General features: G+C 40.5%; 1 protein-coding gene across 1 annotated transcript; it reads left to right on the top strand.

Moving 5' to 3' along the window:
* The first annotated feature begins 5126 nt into the window (after positions 1-5126).
* Positions 5127-15313, top strand: LOC123016566 (vomeronasal type-2 receptor 26-like). The gene is made up of 4 exons (XM_044417079.1): positions 5127-5843; positions 8112-8339; positions 10377-10503; positions 14412-15313. Exons 1-4 carry the CDS (start codon positions 5127-5129, stop codon positions 15311-15313), a joined length of 1974 nt encoding a protein of 657 aa, XP_044273014.1.
* The last annotated feature ends 774 nt before the right edge of the window (positions 15314-16087 follow it).

Genomic DNA, 16087 nt, shown 5'->3' with positions numbered 1-16087 from the left:
ACACAAAGCTTCCACCGACCACAAAAGATGCACACACTATGAGAGTCAAGGGGTAATAAAACAACCAGTTATAAACACATCCTTCTACCCTAAGTTAAAAGGGTCCTATTCTACCCAGGTCCCTTTCCTAAGTGCCATTCTATTTTCCTGGGTCAAAATTTCTTCCTCTGCTCTTCATTTCCAGTGACTCTGACTTCTTTTTTATTAAGAAACTCAGGAAGAAACTTTTTCCTTACTACCTACCCTTTCTCTCAGTTCTATGTGCAGATGGCTTAAATCAACCTTCTCCAACTTTGTGCCTTCCAGACACGATCAGACAGCAACACCCAGAATGCCCAGTCAATGTCCCTGCTGGATGGGAATTTGGGGAGTTGCAGTCCAAAAGGCTACCAGCTTGGGGAGTGTATTCTTAAATGATGGTAGTGTTATAGAAGAAAAGAGGGTGATCTATGGGGCTTTGCCATTGTACTGAGGATGGTGGTTTTGCCACTGGCATGGTCCTGTTATGTAGTATGCCAGGCACACATTGTCAGATGCAATATCTGTGATTCACATGCTCTACCTCAAATGTACCATCAGTGAGGAGACTGCATTACTGGTGCTATAGCCATCCATGGTGCTCTCTTCCCTAGCTGAGCAGTCTTCAGTCATCCCACCACCAGACTTTGTTCTTGTGTATGATTGGAATGGCTGCTTCTTTTTATTCCATTTCTCATTTCTTGGACATGTTCATTTCTAAAGCTGCTGCCTCAAAATAGTGTATTTTGCATCAACCATTCATGGTGGATGAGGCAACTAGTTATGATGGTTATGTGGAACCTCTAGTAGTAGCAGTGGTATAGCAGTTACTGTGGAATAGAACCTACGTAACGACTATGTGGTCTAGAAATGTATTCATAGAGGGGTCATCAACTACATGTGAGAAATCCACAATGATGATATGAAGTAGTTCTCTCCCACTTGTTCTCCAGAATCATGTAGACATACAGATGGTTATTGGATGGAATACATAGCCACCATAAAAAGTAGCTGTTGATAGCTGTATCCTTCATAGGTGTGGCAATCCCATTTTTAAAGCCAACCAGTGTAGTGGACATCTCTACATCTTAATCTTTAAGTGTGGCAAATCATACTTAAACTATGTATAGTCAAACATTAATTACTTAAATGAAACAAGTAAATGACCAGCTTTATGCTAAGCCATTGGGTTGCAAAAAAGCAACCATGGACTCAAACCACAGAATTCGCACATTTCATTGGATGGCCCCAATTCCTCCACAGACAGTTTTCCAATTCCATCCTTCTCCTAGTGTGCTGCCTTTCTGGAGTGGCACAATGTAAGTCATAATACAACACATTTGGAGGTCACCAGGCTGAGGAAGGACACTTGCAATATTCAGTGTAGGTAAGATGAATGAGTAACTTCTCATCCACAACTGCTTTTGTTTCTGGAGGCCCCTGATGACCTTGCATTTTGATGGAGCATTCAAGGCCTGCTTCCCTACCTATCTAATCAGGGTTATTTCTTCATCCCCACAATCATGGAATTAAACAAGCCTGAAAGTCAAGAGGTTCAGTGCTTCACTTTAACTCTTGTGTAAGTACATACCTGTCCAGCTTGGGCCCATGGCATTTCAGGAGAACAGGGTTAAACATTTTGCTTGACACCAGTTTTTCTTTGGAAAGTTCACGTGCACACCCAGGTGTGAGGAAGGAGGGAGGGAGGGAGGGAGGGAGGAAGGATCTAAACGGGATAAATGTATCTTTATTTTTACTCTTCACTCCCCCCCCCCGCCCATTGGGACAGATGAAATATCAAAGAAACCAGATATGGGGAAAGTTTAATCCCCTGATGCTAATCAAGCATCAGTGGACCTGATGCTAATCAAGATGATGTGCATTTAGACCAGAATATGTGTGCAGCAGTGAATCTTCACACCTCCAGCATTGTTCAATTTCACAGTTGTGGAACTGGAGAAGCCACACTGGCAAAAAAAAGTGGTGATGAGTTTCAGCCAAGGGAGGAAAGCAGCATAGAACAGCAATTCCCCTAACATAACCTGAAAATGCCATTTGCACTTTTAAGATGGAATTCCAAAGATCGGTGACCTCAGGAACTCTCAGCTTTGTTGAGATCAGTGTGAAAAACTAAACTACAGAATATGTGACAAAGTATCCATAATTCTCTAGCAACTCCACAGGGAATCACATTTTTGACTTATTAATTGACTTCCTGTTAGCAAAAGGATGTTCCTTGGTAATGCTCATCCAAGCCCCAGTGCAATTTCACTAAGAAAGGACAAACTAATAGCCACAAGGAAAAACTAATAGCAAGCTATCTCCAACTGAAAATCTATGCTCACCTGTGACTGTTTTTTTAATTAAAATGACTGTAATTAACTCTGCTGCTCTTCAAACCTCTGTGGGATTTCAGTGACCACTTGTGAATCCAACTGAGAAGACTGTGGAGGATGGTGAAATACATATCCATCAGTGTTAACTCTTAGGGAGAAGGACAAGCAACAGATGAGGATACATCATTTCAGTCTTGGTTACTGCATGGTCCAGCTCATGCAAGCCATAGTACAGTCAAATGAGACAGTTTCAATCATGTAAAGACTAAGAATGCTACGATCTATGTAAGGAACATCTTTGTTTGCACTGAGAATGATGATTTTGGTGGTCTTGCTGGTGCTGTTTCCTCACCGGGTATGCAGGGCTGGCGTTGTAAAATGCAAGGTCTGCCACCCACATTCCCTGCTTCACTCGTATCATCAGCCAGGAAACCTCATGATTGGTAGCATTGTGACTCATGCCACTATCATCCACAATTCTGAAATGCTCTTCACTGAAGAGCCCCTGCCACCAGCTGTGGAACAACTTATGTAAGGAATTAGCCATTGTTTGTTTTATTAGTGCTGTCTTCATTGTTCTTATTGCTTTAATTATTATTATTCATTTTCTCTTTTCATTCATTTTCTCTCAGTTAAAGAGCTCTATAGTTAGAACAGCAGGTGTATGAACTGAGCATGGAGAAATACAAAGCAGCTTTAGGAATGCCGAAAAATTAGGGCTCTTTTTACCCACATGTCTTTTTACCCATATGTTATTTGCTATAGGAGGCTTCATGAGTGCAACTTTTAAATATTTGAAATTTCCTGATTTTGAAGTTGGTTTTGCTCTCTTTATGGATTGGCACCAGTCTCCCAGACCAGAGACAGCACTTTTTTCCTAGTCTAGCCATCTTTAATTGGTGATGCCAAGGACTGAATCTAGAATGTCTACCACTGCTTAGGGCTCAGATAAACCCCTCCAGCTTTATAACTGTAGTCCCTTTGAGAAATACTTGGTGGAAGTTTGGAGTCCAAAGCCTCCTTCTCATTACAGCCATTTAAGGAATTACCATGGTTCCATGTGAATATTTTCACATGTCTATTCTAGCTGCATGCTAGGACTCTCCTATCTTATCCTTTGAAAACCACTTTTTATACTATCTCTCTTCTTTAATCCTCTCAGACACCATTCCTACTGCCATTTTTGTGTATAGGGAATGTTGTGTTCTGAATTCATACACACATATTGATTCTCCTTGCTATTCTTGTGCATGCCACTTCAGATTTAAGTGTTTGTGTATGCATGTTCAAATGTTTAGGCTGTTGAATAGTGTGGCAGGGCTCTCCAAGTGGCTAACAGCATTAATGCTAAAATGCAGGTTAACTTTGCAATTATTACAATTACAATTGTAATACAAAGGGGAGAGGGGGAAAAACTTGCTTCTAGTGGAGAGAGTTCTTATAATCTGGTGGTCTTGAAGTATCTGTGAAAGAGGATAGTTTTTGCTTGGCACCAAAATGAAAGTGGTGATGGTGCCAGGTGGACCTCTTTAGGAAACCCTTTACGGGGTGGGGGGGGGAAGGCACCACCAAGAAGGCCCTTCTTCTAATTGCCATCCTTTTCACTTAAACGATGGCTCTATCAGGAGGACAAGACAGAATGTCAATACTTTGATTTGGTGGATATTCTTCTGATGCAGAATGTTTCTTTCAGTATAGTGCCTAAGAACTACCAGCATATCCTGGCCTTGATATTTGGCATAAAGGAGATAAATGAAAACCTTCAGATACTACCCAATCTCACTCTGGGTTTCAACATTTATGACAGCTATACAAATGCAGATCGGACCTATCATGCCACAATGCTACTTTTATCCACACAGGAGAGATTGGTCCCCAACTATGTGTGTGACATGCAGAATAATCCTGTAGCAGTCATCGGGGGACTCGACTCCCAAATCTCCCTCCATGTGGCAACCCTCTTGGATATTTATAAGACTCCACAGGTAGGATACTAATCTGTATAAGTTCAGGATGGAATGGAATATCAGAATGTAACTAACACTTCTTTTGTCCTTTCAGATTTCTTGCTGTGTGTTTCAAATAAAGAAATGATTGTTATGGAAATAATCCAATGGGCCTTATTTTTCTGTATTTTGGATATTTCCAGGTTAAGAAGAGTACTCTTTTTGTTTCAGCCTTCTCTTCAAGTAGACAGATCCAGAACTGTTCCGATGTTAGACTGCTTTACATCTGTCTCTCTGTTTCTTTCTCTTATGTGTACATACATGCAGTTCCAGGAGATACTTGAAAGTGACAGCAGTAATAGTACTGTAAGAAAATGGACAATCCTTTGATGCCCCTCTACTCTGACACAGTTACAGTGCCATGGCCCCTTATTCCATATTGGACTCTTTGAGAAATTTTCCCAAACATAGGTTGTACTAACTATATGGAATCTTTCAGGCTCGCTAAATTGATATTGTACAACTGTTATTTCAACTACTGCCATGTATACTGTTGCATAGAAACAATAATAGTTGATTAAGAATGTTGATATAAATCATGGAACATGGAAAATTGCTGCATGGATGCCACTTATTCTCTCTCTCTCTCTCTCTCTCTCTCTCTCTCTCTCTCTCTCTCCAGCTTATATATGGCGCTGCTCCAATAATGAATGAAAAAACCCCAGGTCTTCCCTTCTACCAGATGGTCCCCCAGGAATCCTTTCAATATAGGGGGATTCTCTCTCTTCTTCTGCACTTTCGGTGGACATGGATTGGAATGCTCATTATGGATGATGAGAATGGAGAAAAGTTTGTGCAAAATGTGTTTCCAGAGTTTTCCCAGAATCATGTGTGTGTTGCCTTCATAGAAAAAATTCCCACATTCAAATTAATCACTGAATTTTCTGATATATCCCAACGTGGGGCAAAGATGTATAATCAGATCATGGACAGCAAAGCTAATGCACTGGTGGTTTATGGAGATTCTTACTCCCTGGTCCTTTTGAGATGGTTGCCATATGTTTCAAGTATAGAAAAAGTGACAGCTAAACTAAGAGGTGTAGTATGGATAATGACTGCCCAGATGGAGCTCACTTCATTAGCCTATCAATGGAAGTGGGATGCAAGCATATTTGATGGTGCTCTGTCCATAACAATTCATTCCAGTGATCTACCCAGGTTCAAAGCATTTCCTCAGAGAAGAAGGCCTTCTGGTGTGGAAGCAGATGGATATATCAGGGGTTTCTGGCAACATGCATTTAACTGTGTATTCCCAGATCAGGTTCCAGAAACAGAGGAGAAGACTCTTTGTACAGGAGATGAGAAGCTGGAGAGCCTTCCAGGGTCCCTCTTTGAAATGAGCATGACTGGGCACAGCTACAGTATTTACAATGCTGTCTATGCTGTGGCCCATGCTTTGCATGCCATGTCCTCATCACATCTCAAACACAGAGCAATGGCAAGTAAAGGAGGTCTGAAGCTTCAGAATCCAGTTTCCTGGCAGGTAATGCTCTCAACAACCTCAGGAGGAACATCAACAAATGTGTGGTGTTACAGCATCCCACAAACAGTCTAGTAAACTTTATGTTAAACTCTTCCCATGCTCACATGGAGACCCTTCTATCTCTGCCCATCAGGAAAAAATATGAAAGGTGTAGTCTACAGTTAAGTCAGCCTTCTCAGCTTCCATAAATCAGCCATGCCCTTGCTGCTTGGGAAATTATTAATAATATTTATTAATTATTGAAATCATTAATATCATTACATAATAATATTTAACTTGCCACAATTATATAGTGTGCATGTGTCTGTATGGATGACTAGTGTTCCAACAGAGTGTGGCCACAAAATGACATTGGACTTCACTGTATCTTGGTGGAATCAGGAGTTTTGTACTGCCATTATGTTCTTTCTTAAAAGAAAGACAATAATGCTGTTCATTTTCTAATTGTCTAATCATGTTGTCTGATAATGTCTTGTCTAATTTCTTGGCAAGTGCATTCTCCAACCTTTGTATTGCAAATGGGTCCATGATAACACCCACTGAACTCAAGCTTATATTTCATACATACCATGTAGTTCCTTCCACCAATCCACAAAATCCTAACCTTCTGCTACCCTTTCTTCTTTGCTCTAAAATGTGAAAACCAATGGTTATCATGAGAACAATTCCTTTGTTTAGTTACAGAAAGACCAGTCAGACCCTACAGTGATAGTCTCCTCCTTTTTGCACTCTCCCATTATGCTTCTAAGAACAGGGGTCTAGAAATATCTCCTCCCACCAGTAAGTTTACTCCCTCCCTTAGGCTGTGTTGCCTCCAAATGATGGAGCATGCTCCTTCAAGAAGTATAACTGGCCTCCCACTAACTCAACACTTAAAAAGGGTATAAAGAGGTATCTTTTCAATCTGGCTTTTTAAATGTGTATTTCTTTAATTTATAATGCTTTTACTATTTTAATATTCTTTCAACATTTCTATTTATTGTTTTGCATTGCTGTGCACCACATTGATGGCTTTTCCACAAAGGTGGTATATACATCTCTAATAAGAAATTATCATATATATATATATATATATATATATATATATATATATATATTTATGAACAGGGAAATGCACTGGTCTGTCTCCACTCTGTGTCCAAATGGTCTCATAATGAGTGGCTGTTATACCCTTAATGCACGAAGAGGCTGAGGCATTTGTTCTTCAAGTCTTTCTAGAATGTCACAAAGCAAGGAGGCCACCTCAGTCAAAGCATTCTTGTTTCTGCAGAAGGTTTTCCTTCTCTCAGCAGATCCACCAGATGCAGAATCTTTGTCTGTGATTCCTGATGGTTATATGTGCAGATCTCTTCCACCATGGTCTTCTTCTGTTTGGAAAACCACAAATGTGCTCCTCCCTTTTTCCAAGGGGAACAGGAGTTTTGACAGGTTTGACAGCTACTTTTGGAAACTTTTCAAAATAGAGCATCCATTGGGAAAGGAGTTAGAAGGGGGAAAAGTCTTGTTTCCCCCATGGGATTCCCCATGATTCCTACAGGGAAACCAAGGGGGTAATGGGGGAGGAAGGAGGCCAACAACCCTCAGTGAGACTTGTCGGGCTTATTGAGAGGTTTCTTTTGGGGATCGGGGAAGTGGTATTTTTCTTTTCAGTTTTTGGTTTAGTTTTTGCACAACCAACCCACCAAGGCTTCCTGATGGAGTGGGTTGGCAAGGGATGCAAATGCACCCACTGCCTGGGAACATAGGTAATCTAAGTCAATGAAATAATTCAGTGCTGGATATTAAACTGCTGTCATCCAGGCACAAAGCCACTGAAAGACATGGTGGGAAGTTCTAAGCAGAAAAGCTATGGAAGCCATTAATAGTTCACAAACTTCCAGTACCTTCTAAAACAGCATCTAAGAAAGCCTTCACTGAAATCTCCATTACAGAATATTTTGTCTCGAGAGCATTACGATTAAATACAGAGACATGCAAGGTATTGGACAGGGTAAAAATACCCAAATAAATGAATAAATAAGTGTCAATCACCCTGATTCCTCACCAAAGACAAACTAGGGAGCTGCATCACATGAGTATCAATACCATCTAATATTTATGTATATACAATATTATAATATATATTATATTATAATTAAGCATTTCTTCCATAAAACATCCTTACCATCAAAACTGCCTTTGCTATTATTTGTCAAATGTCATTATGCCTTACTTGGGAATGTTCAGTTGTAGCTTTTTCCAAATTCTTGTTTGTTCTTCTTCATCAAGCTCCATCACTTTCTGAGAAGTATCTCTTTTAATAACAGCGCTGGAGACAAAGTTTCGCTTGACCAGAGTGGGTGGCTAGTAGCTGGATTTGATGTGATTAATTGGGTTGTTTCCTCCAACCAATCTTTTCACCGTGTGAAAGTTGGAAGGGTAGATCTCCAGGGTACTTCAGACAAGGCATTAATGATCAAAAAAGAGGCTATAAAATGGCACCACTGGTTTAATCAGGTGAGACTTACTTCTTATTTTTGTACCTTCTCTTTCTACCAAGAAAATGGAATCAGGTTGACTTACAATCATAGGAAGCAATGATGTGCATGTATGAGAGGAACCAGATGGAATAGAGTTGAATAAACACTCACAAAATAGACATGGGCCAGAATTGGAATCTTTCGGCAGCTGCGATAGGCTGGTTTGAAGGTCTTTGGTGGTAAGCTGTGGCCACAGCCTGAAAAATACTTCCATGTGGTGTAGTTGAAGCAGGTATGTGACCTAATATAATGGAAATTCACATTTCCTTGTCCATTTTATCTGGTGAGCAATGATCTGACAGGAAGGGAGGAAAATTCTGAGTATGAAATCACATCCAACACTGATCCTCACAGTTCATCTGGGGAAAACCCATAAATGGGGTGCATTGCAGGGGTTCTTCTCATCTTCTCTGTCACTGCAGCACAACATACAGTGTAAAGGGGCTTTGTTTATCCGTAAGCTGGTCAAATTCCATCCAAGTTCATTAAATATTTTACATACAGGGTGGACGAGTATTTTGAAGAGTGGAGCTGTGGTTTTCATTCTGTTAATTCAATTGATACTTCATTGCAATGTTTTCACAGACTACTCCAATGCTGGAAAGCAGCTAAATAGCTGATTTCAGCCACCTAATTGTGGCACCTTGAAGGAAGAGGGAAGGAAGTTGAACATTTCTGCAACCTCAGAAAAGCAGATAGCAGTTCTTTCCTTGCCAGCTGCAGGGGAAAAGGCAATCTGGACTCAGGTCCTAGGGCTGCATGTCAGATCTCCTTCTCCAAACTTGAACATGGGAATCTGATCAATACTATGGCCAACAGCCCAGAATGTCACTCTGAAAAGTTTTTACGTAGTTGTGGCATGATATTCATTGGCATAAATAAAACCCAAAGAAAAGGGGAGGCCATTATCAGTCATTCATTTCCAGTCATATGTACCATAGATATCTCAAAAGAATTTCAGTCATGCATAAAGAAGAAATACTACCCAAGGTCTATATCAAAAATTATTTTAAAATCTGTGTGTGTACTTGCTTATTTTTGAATAGAAGTCCTGTTTCTTCACAGTATAGCAGTGAGAATATTACCAATTGACTAGAGGCTTAAGGAATGTTGATATATCCCCTAGGCATTTTTAGAGGGGTGATAAGCCAGTGTGGCGCAGTGGTGAAGAGTGCAGGACTGGGACTCAGGAGATCCGGGTTCGAGTCCCCGCTCAGCCATGGAGCCAACTGGGTGTCTTTGGGCCAGTCACAGACTCTCATCCCAACCTACCTCACAGGGTTGTTGTTGTGGGGATAAGATGGAGGAGGAGATGTAAGCTGCCTTGAACCCTTTGTAGGGGAAAGGCAGGATATAAATCACAAAATAAATAAATAAATAAATAAATAAATAAATAAATAAGACAGTTTGGATCCCCAGCTCGAAGGTGAGAGACAGTGTTCCACCTCCAGGCTGGGTTCTACAGCCCTGGCCTTCCTCTCCCGCTCCCTCACAAGGAACTACACAGGGTCTTCTCTGAAGCTGGCTAAGCAATCTTGGGGAAGACTTAAAGGGAGTATTGAAAGTGAAGACCTGAATGGCCAAGATTCAAGATATTCTGAAGCAACTTCAGCTTCCTTCCCTCCACTTCTGAGACTTCATCAGAAAGCATCCATCTAGTGAAATGCAGAGTGGGAAGAGCCAGGAGATGAAGATCTGTTCCACCACTTCTTCCAGTCCTGACTGGAAAAGTGTAAGCCCATGAACTCAGAGGCACCCTTAGGCAAACTCTAGCAGACCCACTGGAATCAGTGAGATGTTTGGCGTGACTGCATTAATCCCCATGTATTTTAATTGTAAGTATAACTAAGTCCAGATCAAGAACAATATTTATATATTTGATTGTTTATAAGCAATAGTCTGAGGCATATCAAGCATTGACAGTTCAGATAGAACCAAAAGCACCACAATCGTTTTCATGAAATATGAAAGGACTCCCAAAATCTTAGGGGTTTTTGCTCATTGTGATTGCTAGGTCCAGCCTGTTTCTGTTTGTACTCCGTGTTGCCATCCTGGTACAAGCAAGCAAGTGAAGGAAGGAGAGCCATTCTGTTGTTACAATTGCATTTCATGTCCAGAAGGGAAGATTTCTGACCAAGAGGGTGAGTTGGTGGATTCAGGTTTTGCCATAAGAAATGGGGCAGCAAGGCATTAGATTCCATGACTTCTACTGCAATATAGTAAAACAAACTGTTCTGATTTTTTTTCCAGTTTAGGAGAGGTGTGATGGGGGATGGTCTGGGACCAGGCTGACATAGAAATTGAAATAGATGGCTTATTTACTGTAGTTCAAAATTTAATGAGTGCTTATCAAAGTGCCATCTTTGGGATTTTCCTTCTACAGTTAGATTGGGTTTCCTTTAACATAATATTTCTCCATTTGTATTTTGTCTTTTGAGAATTATTTTTTCAGCTTGGGTAAGTGGGGAGGGAAGTGACAGGACAGGATGCCATGATCTTAGTTTCCTTAATGTTGTTTCAAGCCAACTTTTGTGCTCTCCTCCTTCACCCCCATCAAGAGACTCTTTAGTTCCTCTTCACTTTCTGCCATTAGAGTGGTATCATCTGCATGTCTGAGGTTGTTGATATTTCTCCCGGTTATCTTAATTCCAACTGGTAATTCATCTAGCCCCGCCTTTCTCGTGATGTGTTCTGCATATAAGTTAAATAGGCAGGGCCACAGTATACAGCCTTGCCAAACTCCTTTCTCAATTTTGAACCAATCAGTGGTTCCGTGCACAGTACTCACTGTTGCTTCTTGATCCACATATAGGTTTTTCAAGAGACAAAAAAGATGGTCTGGTACTCCCATCTCTTTAAGAACTTTCCACAATTTGTTGTGATCCACACAATGAAAGGCTTTAGCATAGTCAATGAAGCAGAAGTAGATGTTTTTCTGGAACTCCCTAGCTTTCTCCATGATCCAGCATATTTTGGCAATTTGTTTTCCAGTTCCTCTCCCTCTTCGAAATCCCGCCTGTACTTCTGGTAGTTCTTGGTCCACATACTGCTGGACTCTAGCTTGTAGGATTCTGAGCATAACTTTGTTAGAATGTGAAATGAGTGCAATGGTGCAGTTGTTTGAACATTCTTTGGCATTGCCCTTCTTTGGGATGGGAATGAAAACTGACCTTTTCCAATCCTGTGGCCACTGTTGAGTTTTCCAAATTTGCTGGCATATTGAGTGTAGCACTTTTACTGCATTGTCTTTTAGGATTTTGAATAGCTCAGCTGGAATACTCCACTAGCTTTGTTGTTGCTCAGACTTCCTAAGGCCCATTTGACTTCACATTCCAGGATGTCTGGCTCAAGCTCAGTGACCAACCCATCGTGGTTATCAGGGACGTTAACCTCTTTCTTGTATAGTTCTTCTGTGTAATTTTGCCATCTCTTCTTAATCTCTTCTGCCTCCATTAGGTCCCTGCCATTTTGGTCCTTTATCATGAAACATTCCCTTCATATCCACAATTTTCTTGAAGAGATCTCTAGTCTTCCCTATTCTATTGTTTTCTTCTATTTCTTTGCACTGTTCATTTAAGAAGGCATTCTTATCTCTTCTAGCTATTCTCTGGAATTCTGCATTCAATTGGGTATATCTTTCTCTTTCTCCCTTGCCTTTCGCTTCCCTTCTTTCCTCAGCTATTTGTAAAGTTCCTCAGACAGTCATTTTGCTTTCTTGCATTTCCTTTTCTTTAGGACGGTTATAGTTGCTACCTCTTGTACAATGCTGCAAACCTCTGTCCTTAGTTCTTCAGGCACTCTGTCTATCAGATCTAATTCCTTAAATCTATTTGTCACCTCCAGTGTATATTCATCAGGGGTATGATTAGGTCATACCTGAGTGGCCTAGTGTTTTTCCCTACTTTCTTCAATTTAAGTCTAAATTTTGCAACCAGAATCTCATGATCTGAGCCACAGTCAGCTCCTGGTCTAGTTTTTACTGATTGTAAAGAGCTTCTCCTTCTTTGACTGCAGAGCACATAGTCAATCTGATTTCTGTGTTGACTGTCTGGTGATGTCCATGTGTAGAGTCATCTCTTGGGTTGTTGGAAAAGAGTGTTTGCTATGACCATTGTATTCTCTTGACAAAATTCTACCAGCCTGTGCCCTGCTTCATTTTGTATTCCAAGGCCAAACCTGCCTGTTATTCCGGTTATCTTTTGGCTTCCAACTTTAGCATTCCAATCCCCCATGATGAAACAGACTTCATTTTTTGGTGTTAATTCTAGAAGGTGTTGTAGGCCTTCATAGAACCGATCAACTTCAGCCTCTTTGGCACCAGTGGTTGGGGCATAGACTTGGACCACTGTGATGTTGAATGAGATGCGAACTGAGATCATCCTGTCATTTTGGAGACTGTATCCCTGTACATCTTTTCCTACTCTTTTTATTGACTATGAAGGCTACTCCATTTCTTCTGAGGGATTCTTGCCCGCAGTAGTATACCTGATGGTCATCTGAATTAAATTCACCCATTCCTGTCCATTTTAGTTCACTGATTCCTAAGATGTCGATGTTCAGTCTTGTCATCTCATGCTTGACCATGTCCAGCTTGCCTTGATTCACAGATCTTACATTCCAGGTTCCTATGGAGTATAGGTCTATACAACATCGAACTCTCCTTTCACCACCAGATACATCCGCAGCTGAGTGTCCTTTCGGCTTTGACCCACTTGCTTCATTCTTTCTGACGCTACTAGTACTAGCCCTCTGCTCTTCCCCAGTAGCATATTGGACACTTTCTGACCTGAGGGGCTCATCTTCCGACATCATCTCTTTTTATCTTTTGGTACTGTCCATGGGGTTTTAATGGCAAAGATAGTGGAGTGGGTTGCCATTTCCTTCTCCAATGGATCATGTTTTGTTAGAGCTCTCTGCTATGACCTGTCCATCTTGTGTGACCCTGCACAGCATAGCTTATAGCTTCAATGAGCTACACATGTCCCTTCACCATGACAAGGCAGTGATCCATTAAGGAGAGTGCTAAGTCTAGACAACCAAAAACAGCTGTATAGGGGAAATGCAAGGTATGGGTAAGGACAGGTTCATCAGCTGAGATTGTTACCCCTGCACCTCCTGCTGCCATTAGAGGTTGAAAGCTTCTAAGTTCAGAGGCCTGCAGGCATCTGCTATGGGGCCAAAGTATTATGCTGTAAAAGGAACCAACACTGCCAGATTAGTCCATCTTTCCCTGCCAGCTTTTAAGACTTTTCCTCTCCTGCCTTATCAATAACAAAAATGTATTATTAACTAGGGGTGTATGGTAAGGTAATTTTGCTCAGATCTTTACTCAAATATGCTAGTAACATCACTGAATGAAAACAAGAACACAAATAGTTTTGTTTGCATAAAAACAAAAACAAAAAACCCAGAACAAAACCCATGCATATTCTTGGATTTGCATGTGTGTTCAAAAAGTACACTTTTAAGTACTATTGTTTGTCTTTAAAAAGTACACAAGTGTACACTTTAACTCTGGACAGCATATAGAGGGCCATAGGATTCTTCAGATTTGAAGTCCAAACCACTGTCCAAATTCATATCTGGTGATCTGCATTTCAAGGTGGAATTCAGAAAAACTTGACAATCTTAACAAGCTGATATTTCACTGCTTTTTCTATTCCTTTATTTCTCACACATCATCAGGGTACTGTCAAGAAAAATTCAAAGTTTGTTCCAAGACCAGTTTAAGTAAGCTGATATATCTACAAGTATGTTAAAATGTTACTATTGAAATATAGTTTATCTGCATCTATCTTTCAATATTGTTTGAATGCTGAACTGTGGAGTACCAGACCTATTTGGCAGAGTATAGTGATCTCTTTGAATTTAGAATCCAAAATTTGTTTGTTTACTATCTACAAAAATCTGCGCTACTTAAATCACTACTGCCACATTTCATCATATCTGTGGAAATAAGATATTTTACTGCTATAACAGGACAAATAAAGCACATAATTAAATTTTATGTCATCTTTGTGAGATTAAGATCACATCTTTTTTGTTTCAGACATGAATGATTGTCATAAATGTGAAGACAAAAGCTATCCAAATAAGGACCAAAATTATTGCATTCCGAAGACAATTACCTTCTTGTCTTACAAAGAACCTTTGGGTCTCAGTTTAGCCTTCTTTGGTCTTTTCTCTTCTTTGACCACAGCTCTGGTCTTAGGGATATTTGTGAAGCACCATGACACTCCCATAGTCATTGCTATCAACCGGAACCTCACCTATGTTCTCCTCATCTCCCTCCTGCTCTGCTTCCTTTGTGTGTTCCTATTCATTGGCCAGCCAAAGAAGGTGACATGTCTCCTCCGGCAGACCACTTTTGGCATCATCTTCTCAGTGGCGGTCTCTTGTGTACTGGCAAAAACCATGACAGTGGTTCTGGCTTTCATGGCCACCAAGCCGGGGTCCAGGATGCGGAAGTGGATGGGGAAAGGACTGGCCAGCTCCATTGTTTTTTCCTGCTCTCTTACTCAAACAGGCATCTGTACTGTGTGGCTGGGAACACATCCTTCCTACCCAGATGTCAATGTTCACTCAGTAGTTGAGGAAATGGTACTGGAATGTAATGAGGGCTCTGTGACTATGTTCTACTGTGTGCTGGGCTACCTGGGCTTCCTGGCAACTGCTAGCTTTATGGTGGCTTTCTTTGCCCGGAAGCTCCCAGACAGCTTCAATGAAGCCAAGTTCATCACCTTCAGCATGTTAGTCTTTTGCAGTGTTTGGTTATCCTTTGTTCCAACCTACCTGAGCACCAAAGGAAAACACATGGTAGCTATGGAGATCTTCTCTATCTTGGCCTCCAGTGCTGGATTGCTGGGTTGCATCTTTTCCCCTAAATGTTACATTATTTTAATAAGACCTGAGCTCAACAGCAGGGATCAGCTTATCAGAAGAAAAGATTGAACAATGTTACGTATTTGCTATTATGAAAAACTGGAGGCATGTGTCTGTATTGTAGAATGTTTATGAACATTTCCTTTTCTGCCCCTGCACTATGTAGATCTTCCCCTCCAGCCTATTGCTAGTTGAAAGATTCGTGTATAGCATGAACCAGTTTTGAAGTGTTTAATGTAAACTATCATGTTTGCACCAAGAACCTGTGTTTTCCCATAATCTTCTCTCTCAGCAGCATCTCATATCTCTTAATAATCCATTATTAACTTTAGAAAAAATGTAAGTTTGTTTCTGTAGTTGTAGCTGTTGATAAGGAAACTAATGTGGGATTCTTTTGGGGGCATGAATATGCAAATGTATTCATCTGTGCTCCTAATTCTAAGTAGTAAAATGTATTCTGATTGCTGTGATGAACTTTACATGATTTTTTCCACACAGACTGCAGGTGGCAGGTGGAGGAGCTGAGCAAAGCTCCCCAGCTTGTAAGTTGCAGTGTTTTTCTGAACTCAAAGAGAGGCATCCAAATGATGCTATACTGCTTAGGATTTTTCTGCCAGTGATTAATATTCTTATAAAATTATGTTGTACAAGTTAATTAAATAAGTGAAGTATTAGGAGTTTTTGTTACATTTCTATGTGTTGGACAACTGATCATTTTTGCAGTTTTGGGTGTGTAATGTGATCCCAGGAACTATCAAGGAGTTGTATCATCCATATAACTGGAAGAAAATGTTTTCAGAGTTAGAAGAACATAATATGATATGGTTGTTCTACAAGAACACA

This window comes from Varanus komodoensis, unplaced genomic scaffold (assembly GCF_004798865.1).
Source record: "Varanus komodoensis strain SLA01 unplaced genomic scaffold, ASM479886v1 scaffold86, whole genome shotgun sequence".
Classification (NCBI taxonomy): domain Eukaryota; kingdom Metazoa; phylum Chordata; class Lepidosauria; order Squamata; family Varanidae; genus Varanus; species Varanus komodoensis.
This window is presented reverse-complemented; position numbering and strand designations above follow the sequence as displayed.

Coding starts and splice junctions, on each gene's coding strand:
- LOC123016566 (XM_044417079.1), top strand. CDS start 5,127: ATGGATGATGAGAATGGAGAAAAGTTTGTGCAAAATGTGTTTCCAGAG. Junction 8,340..10,376: donor GGCACCACTGGTTTAATCAG/GTGAGACTTACT, acceptor TGTGATTGCTAG/GTCCAGCCTGTTTCTGTTTG. Junction 10,504..14,411: donor GAAGATTTCTGACCAAGAGG/GTGAGTTGGTGG, acceptor TTTTTGTTTCAG/ACATGAATGATTGTCATAAA.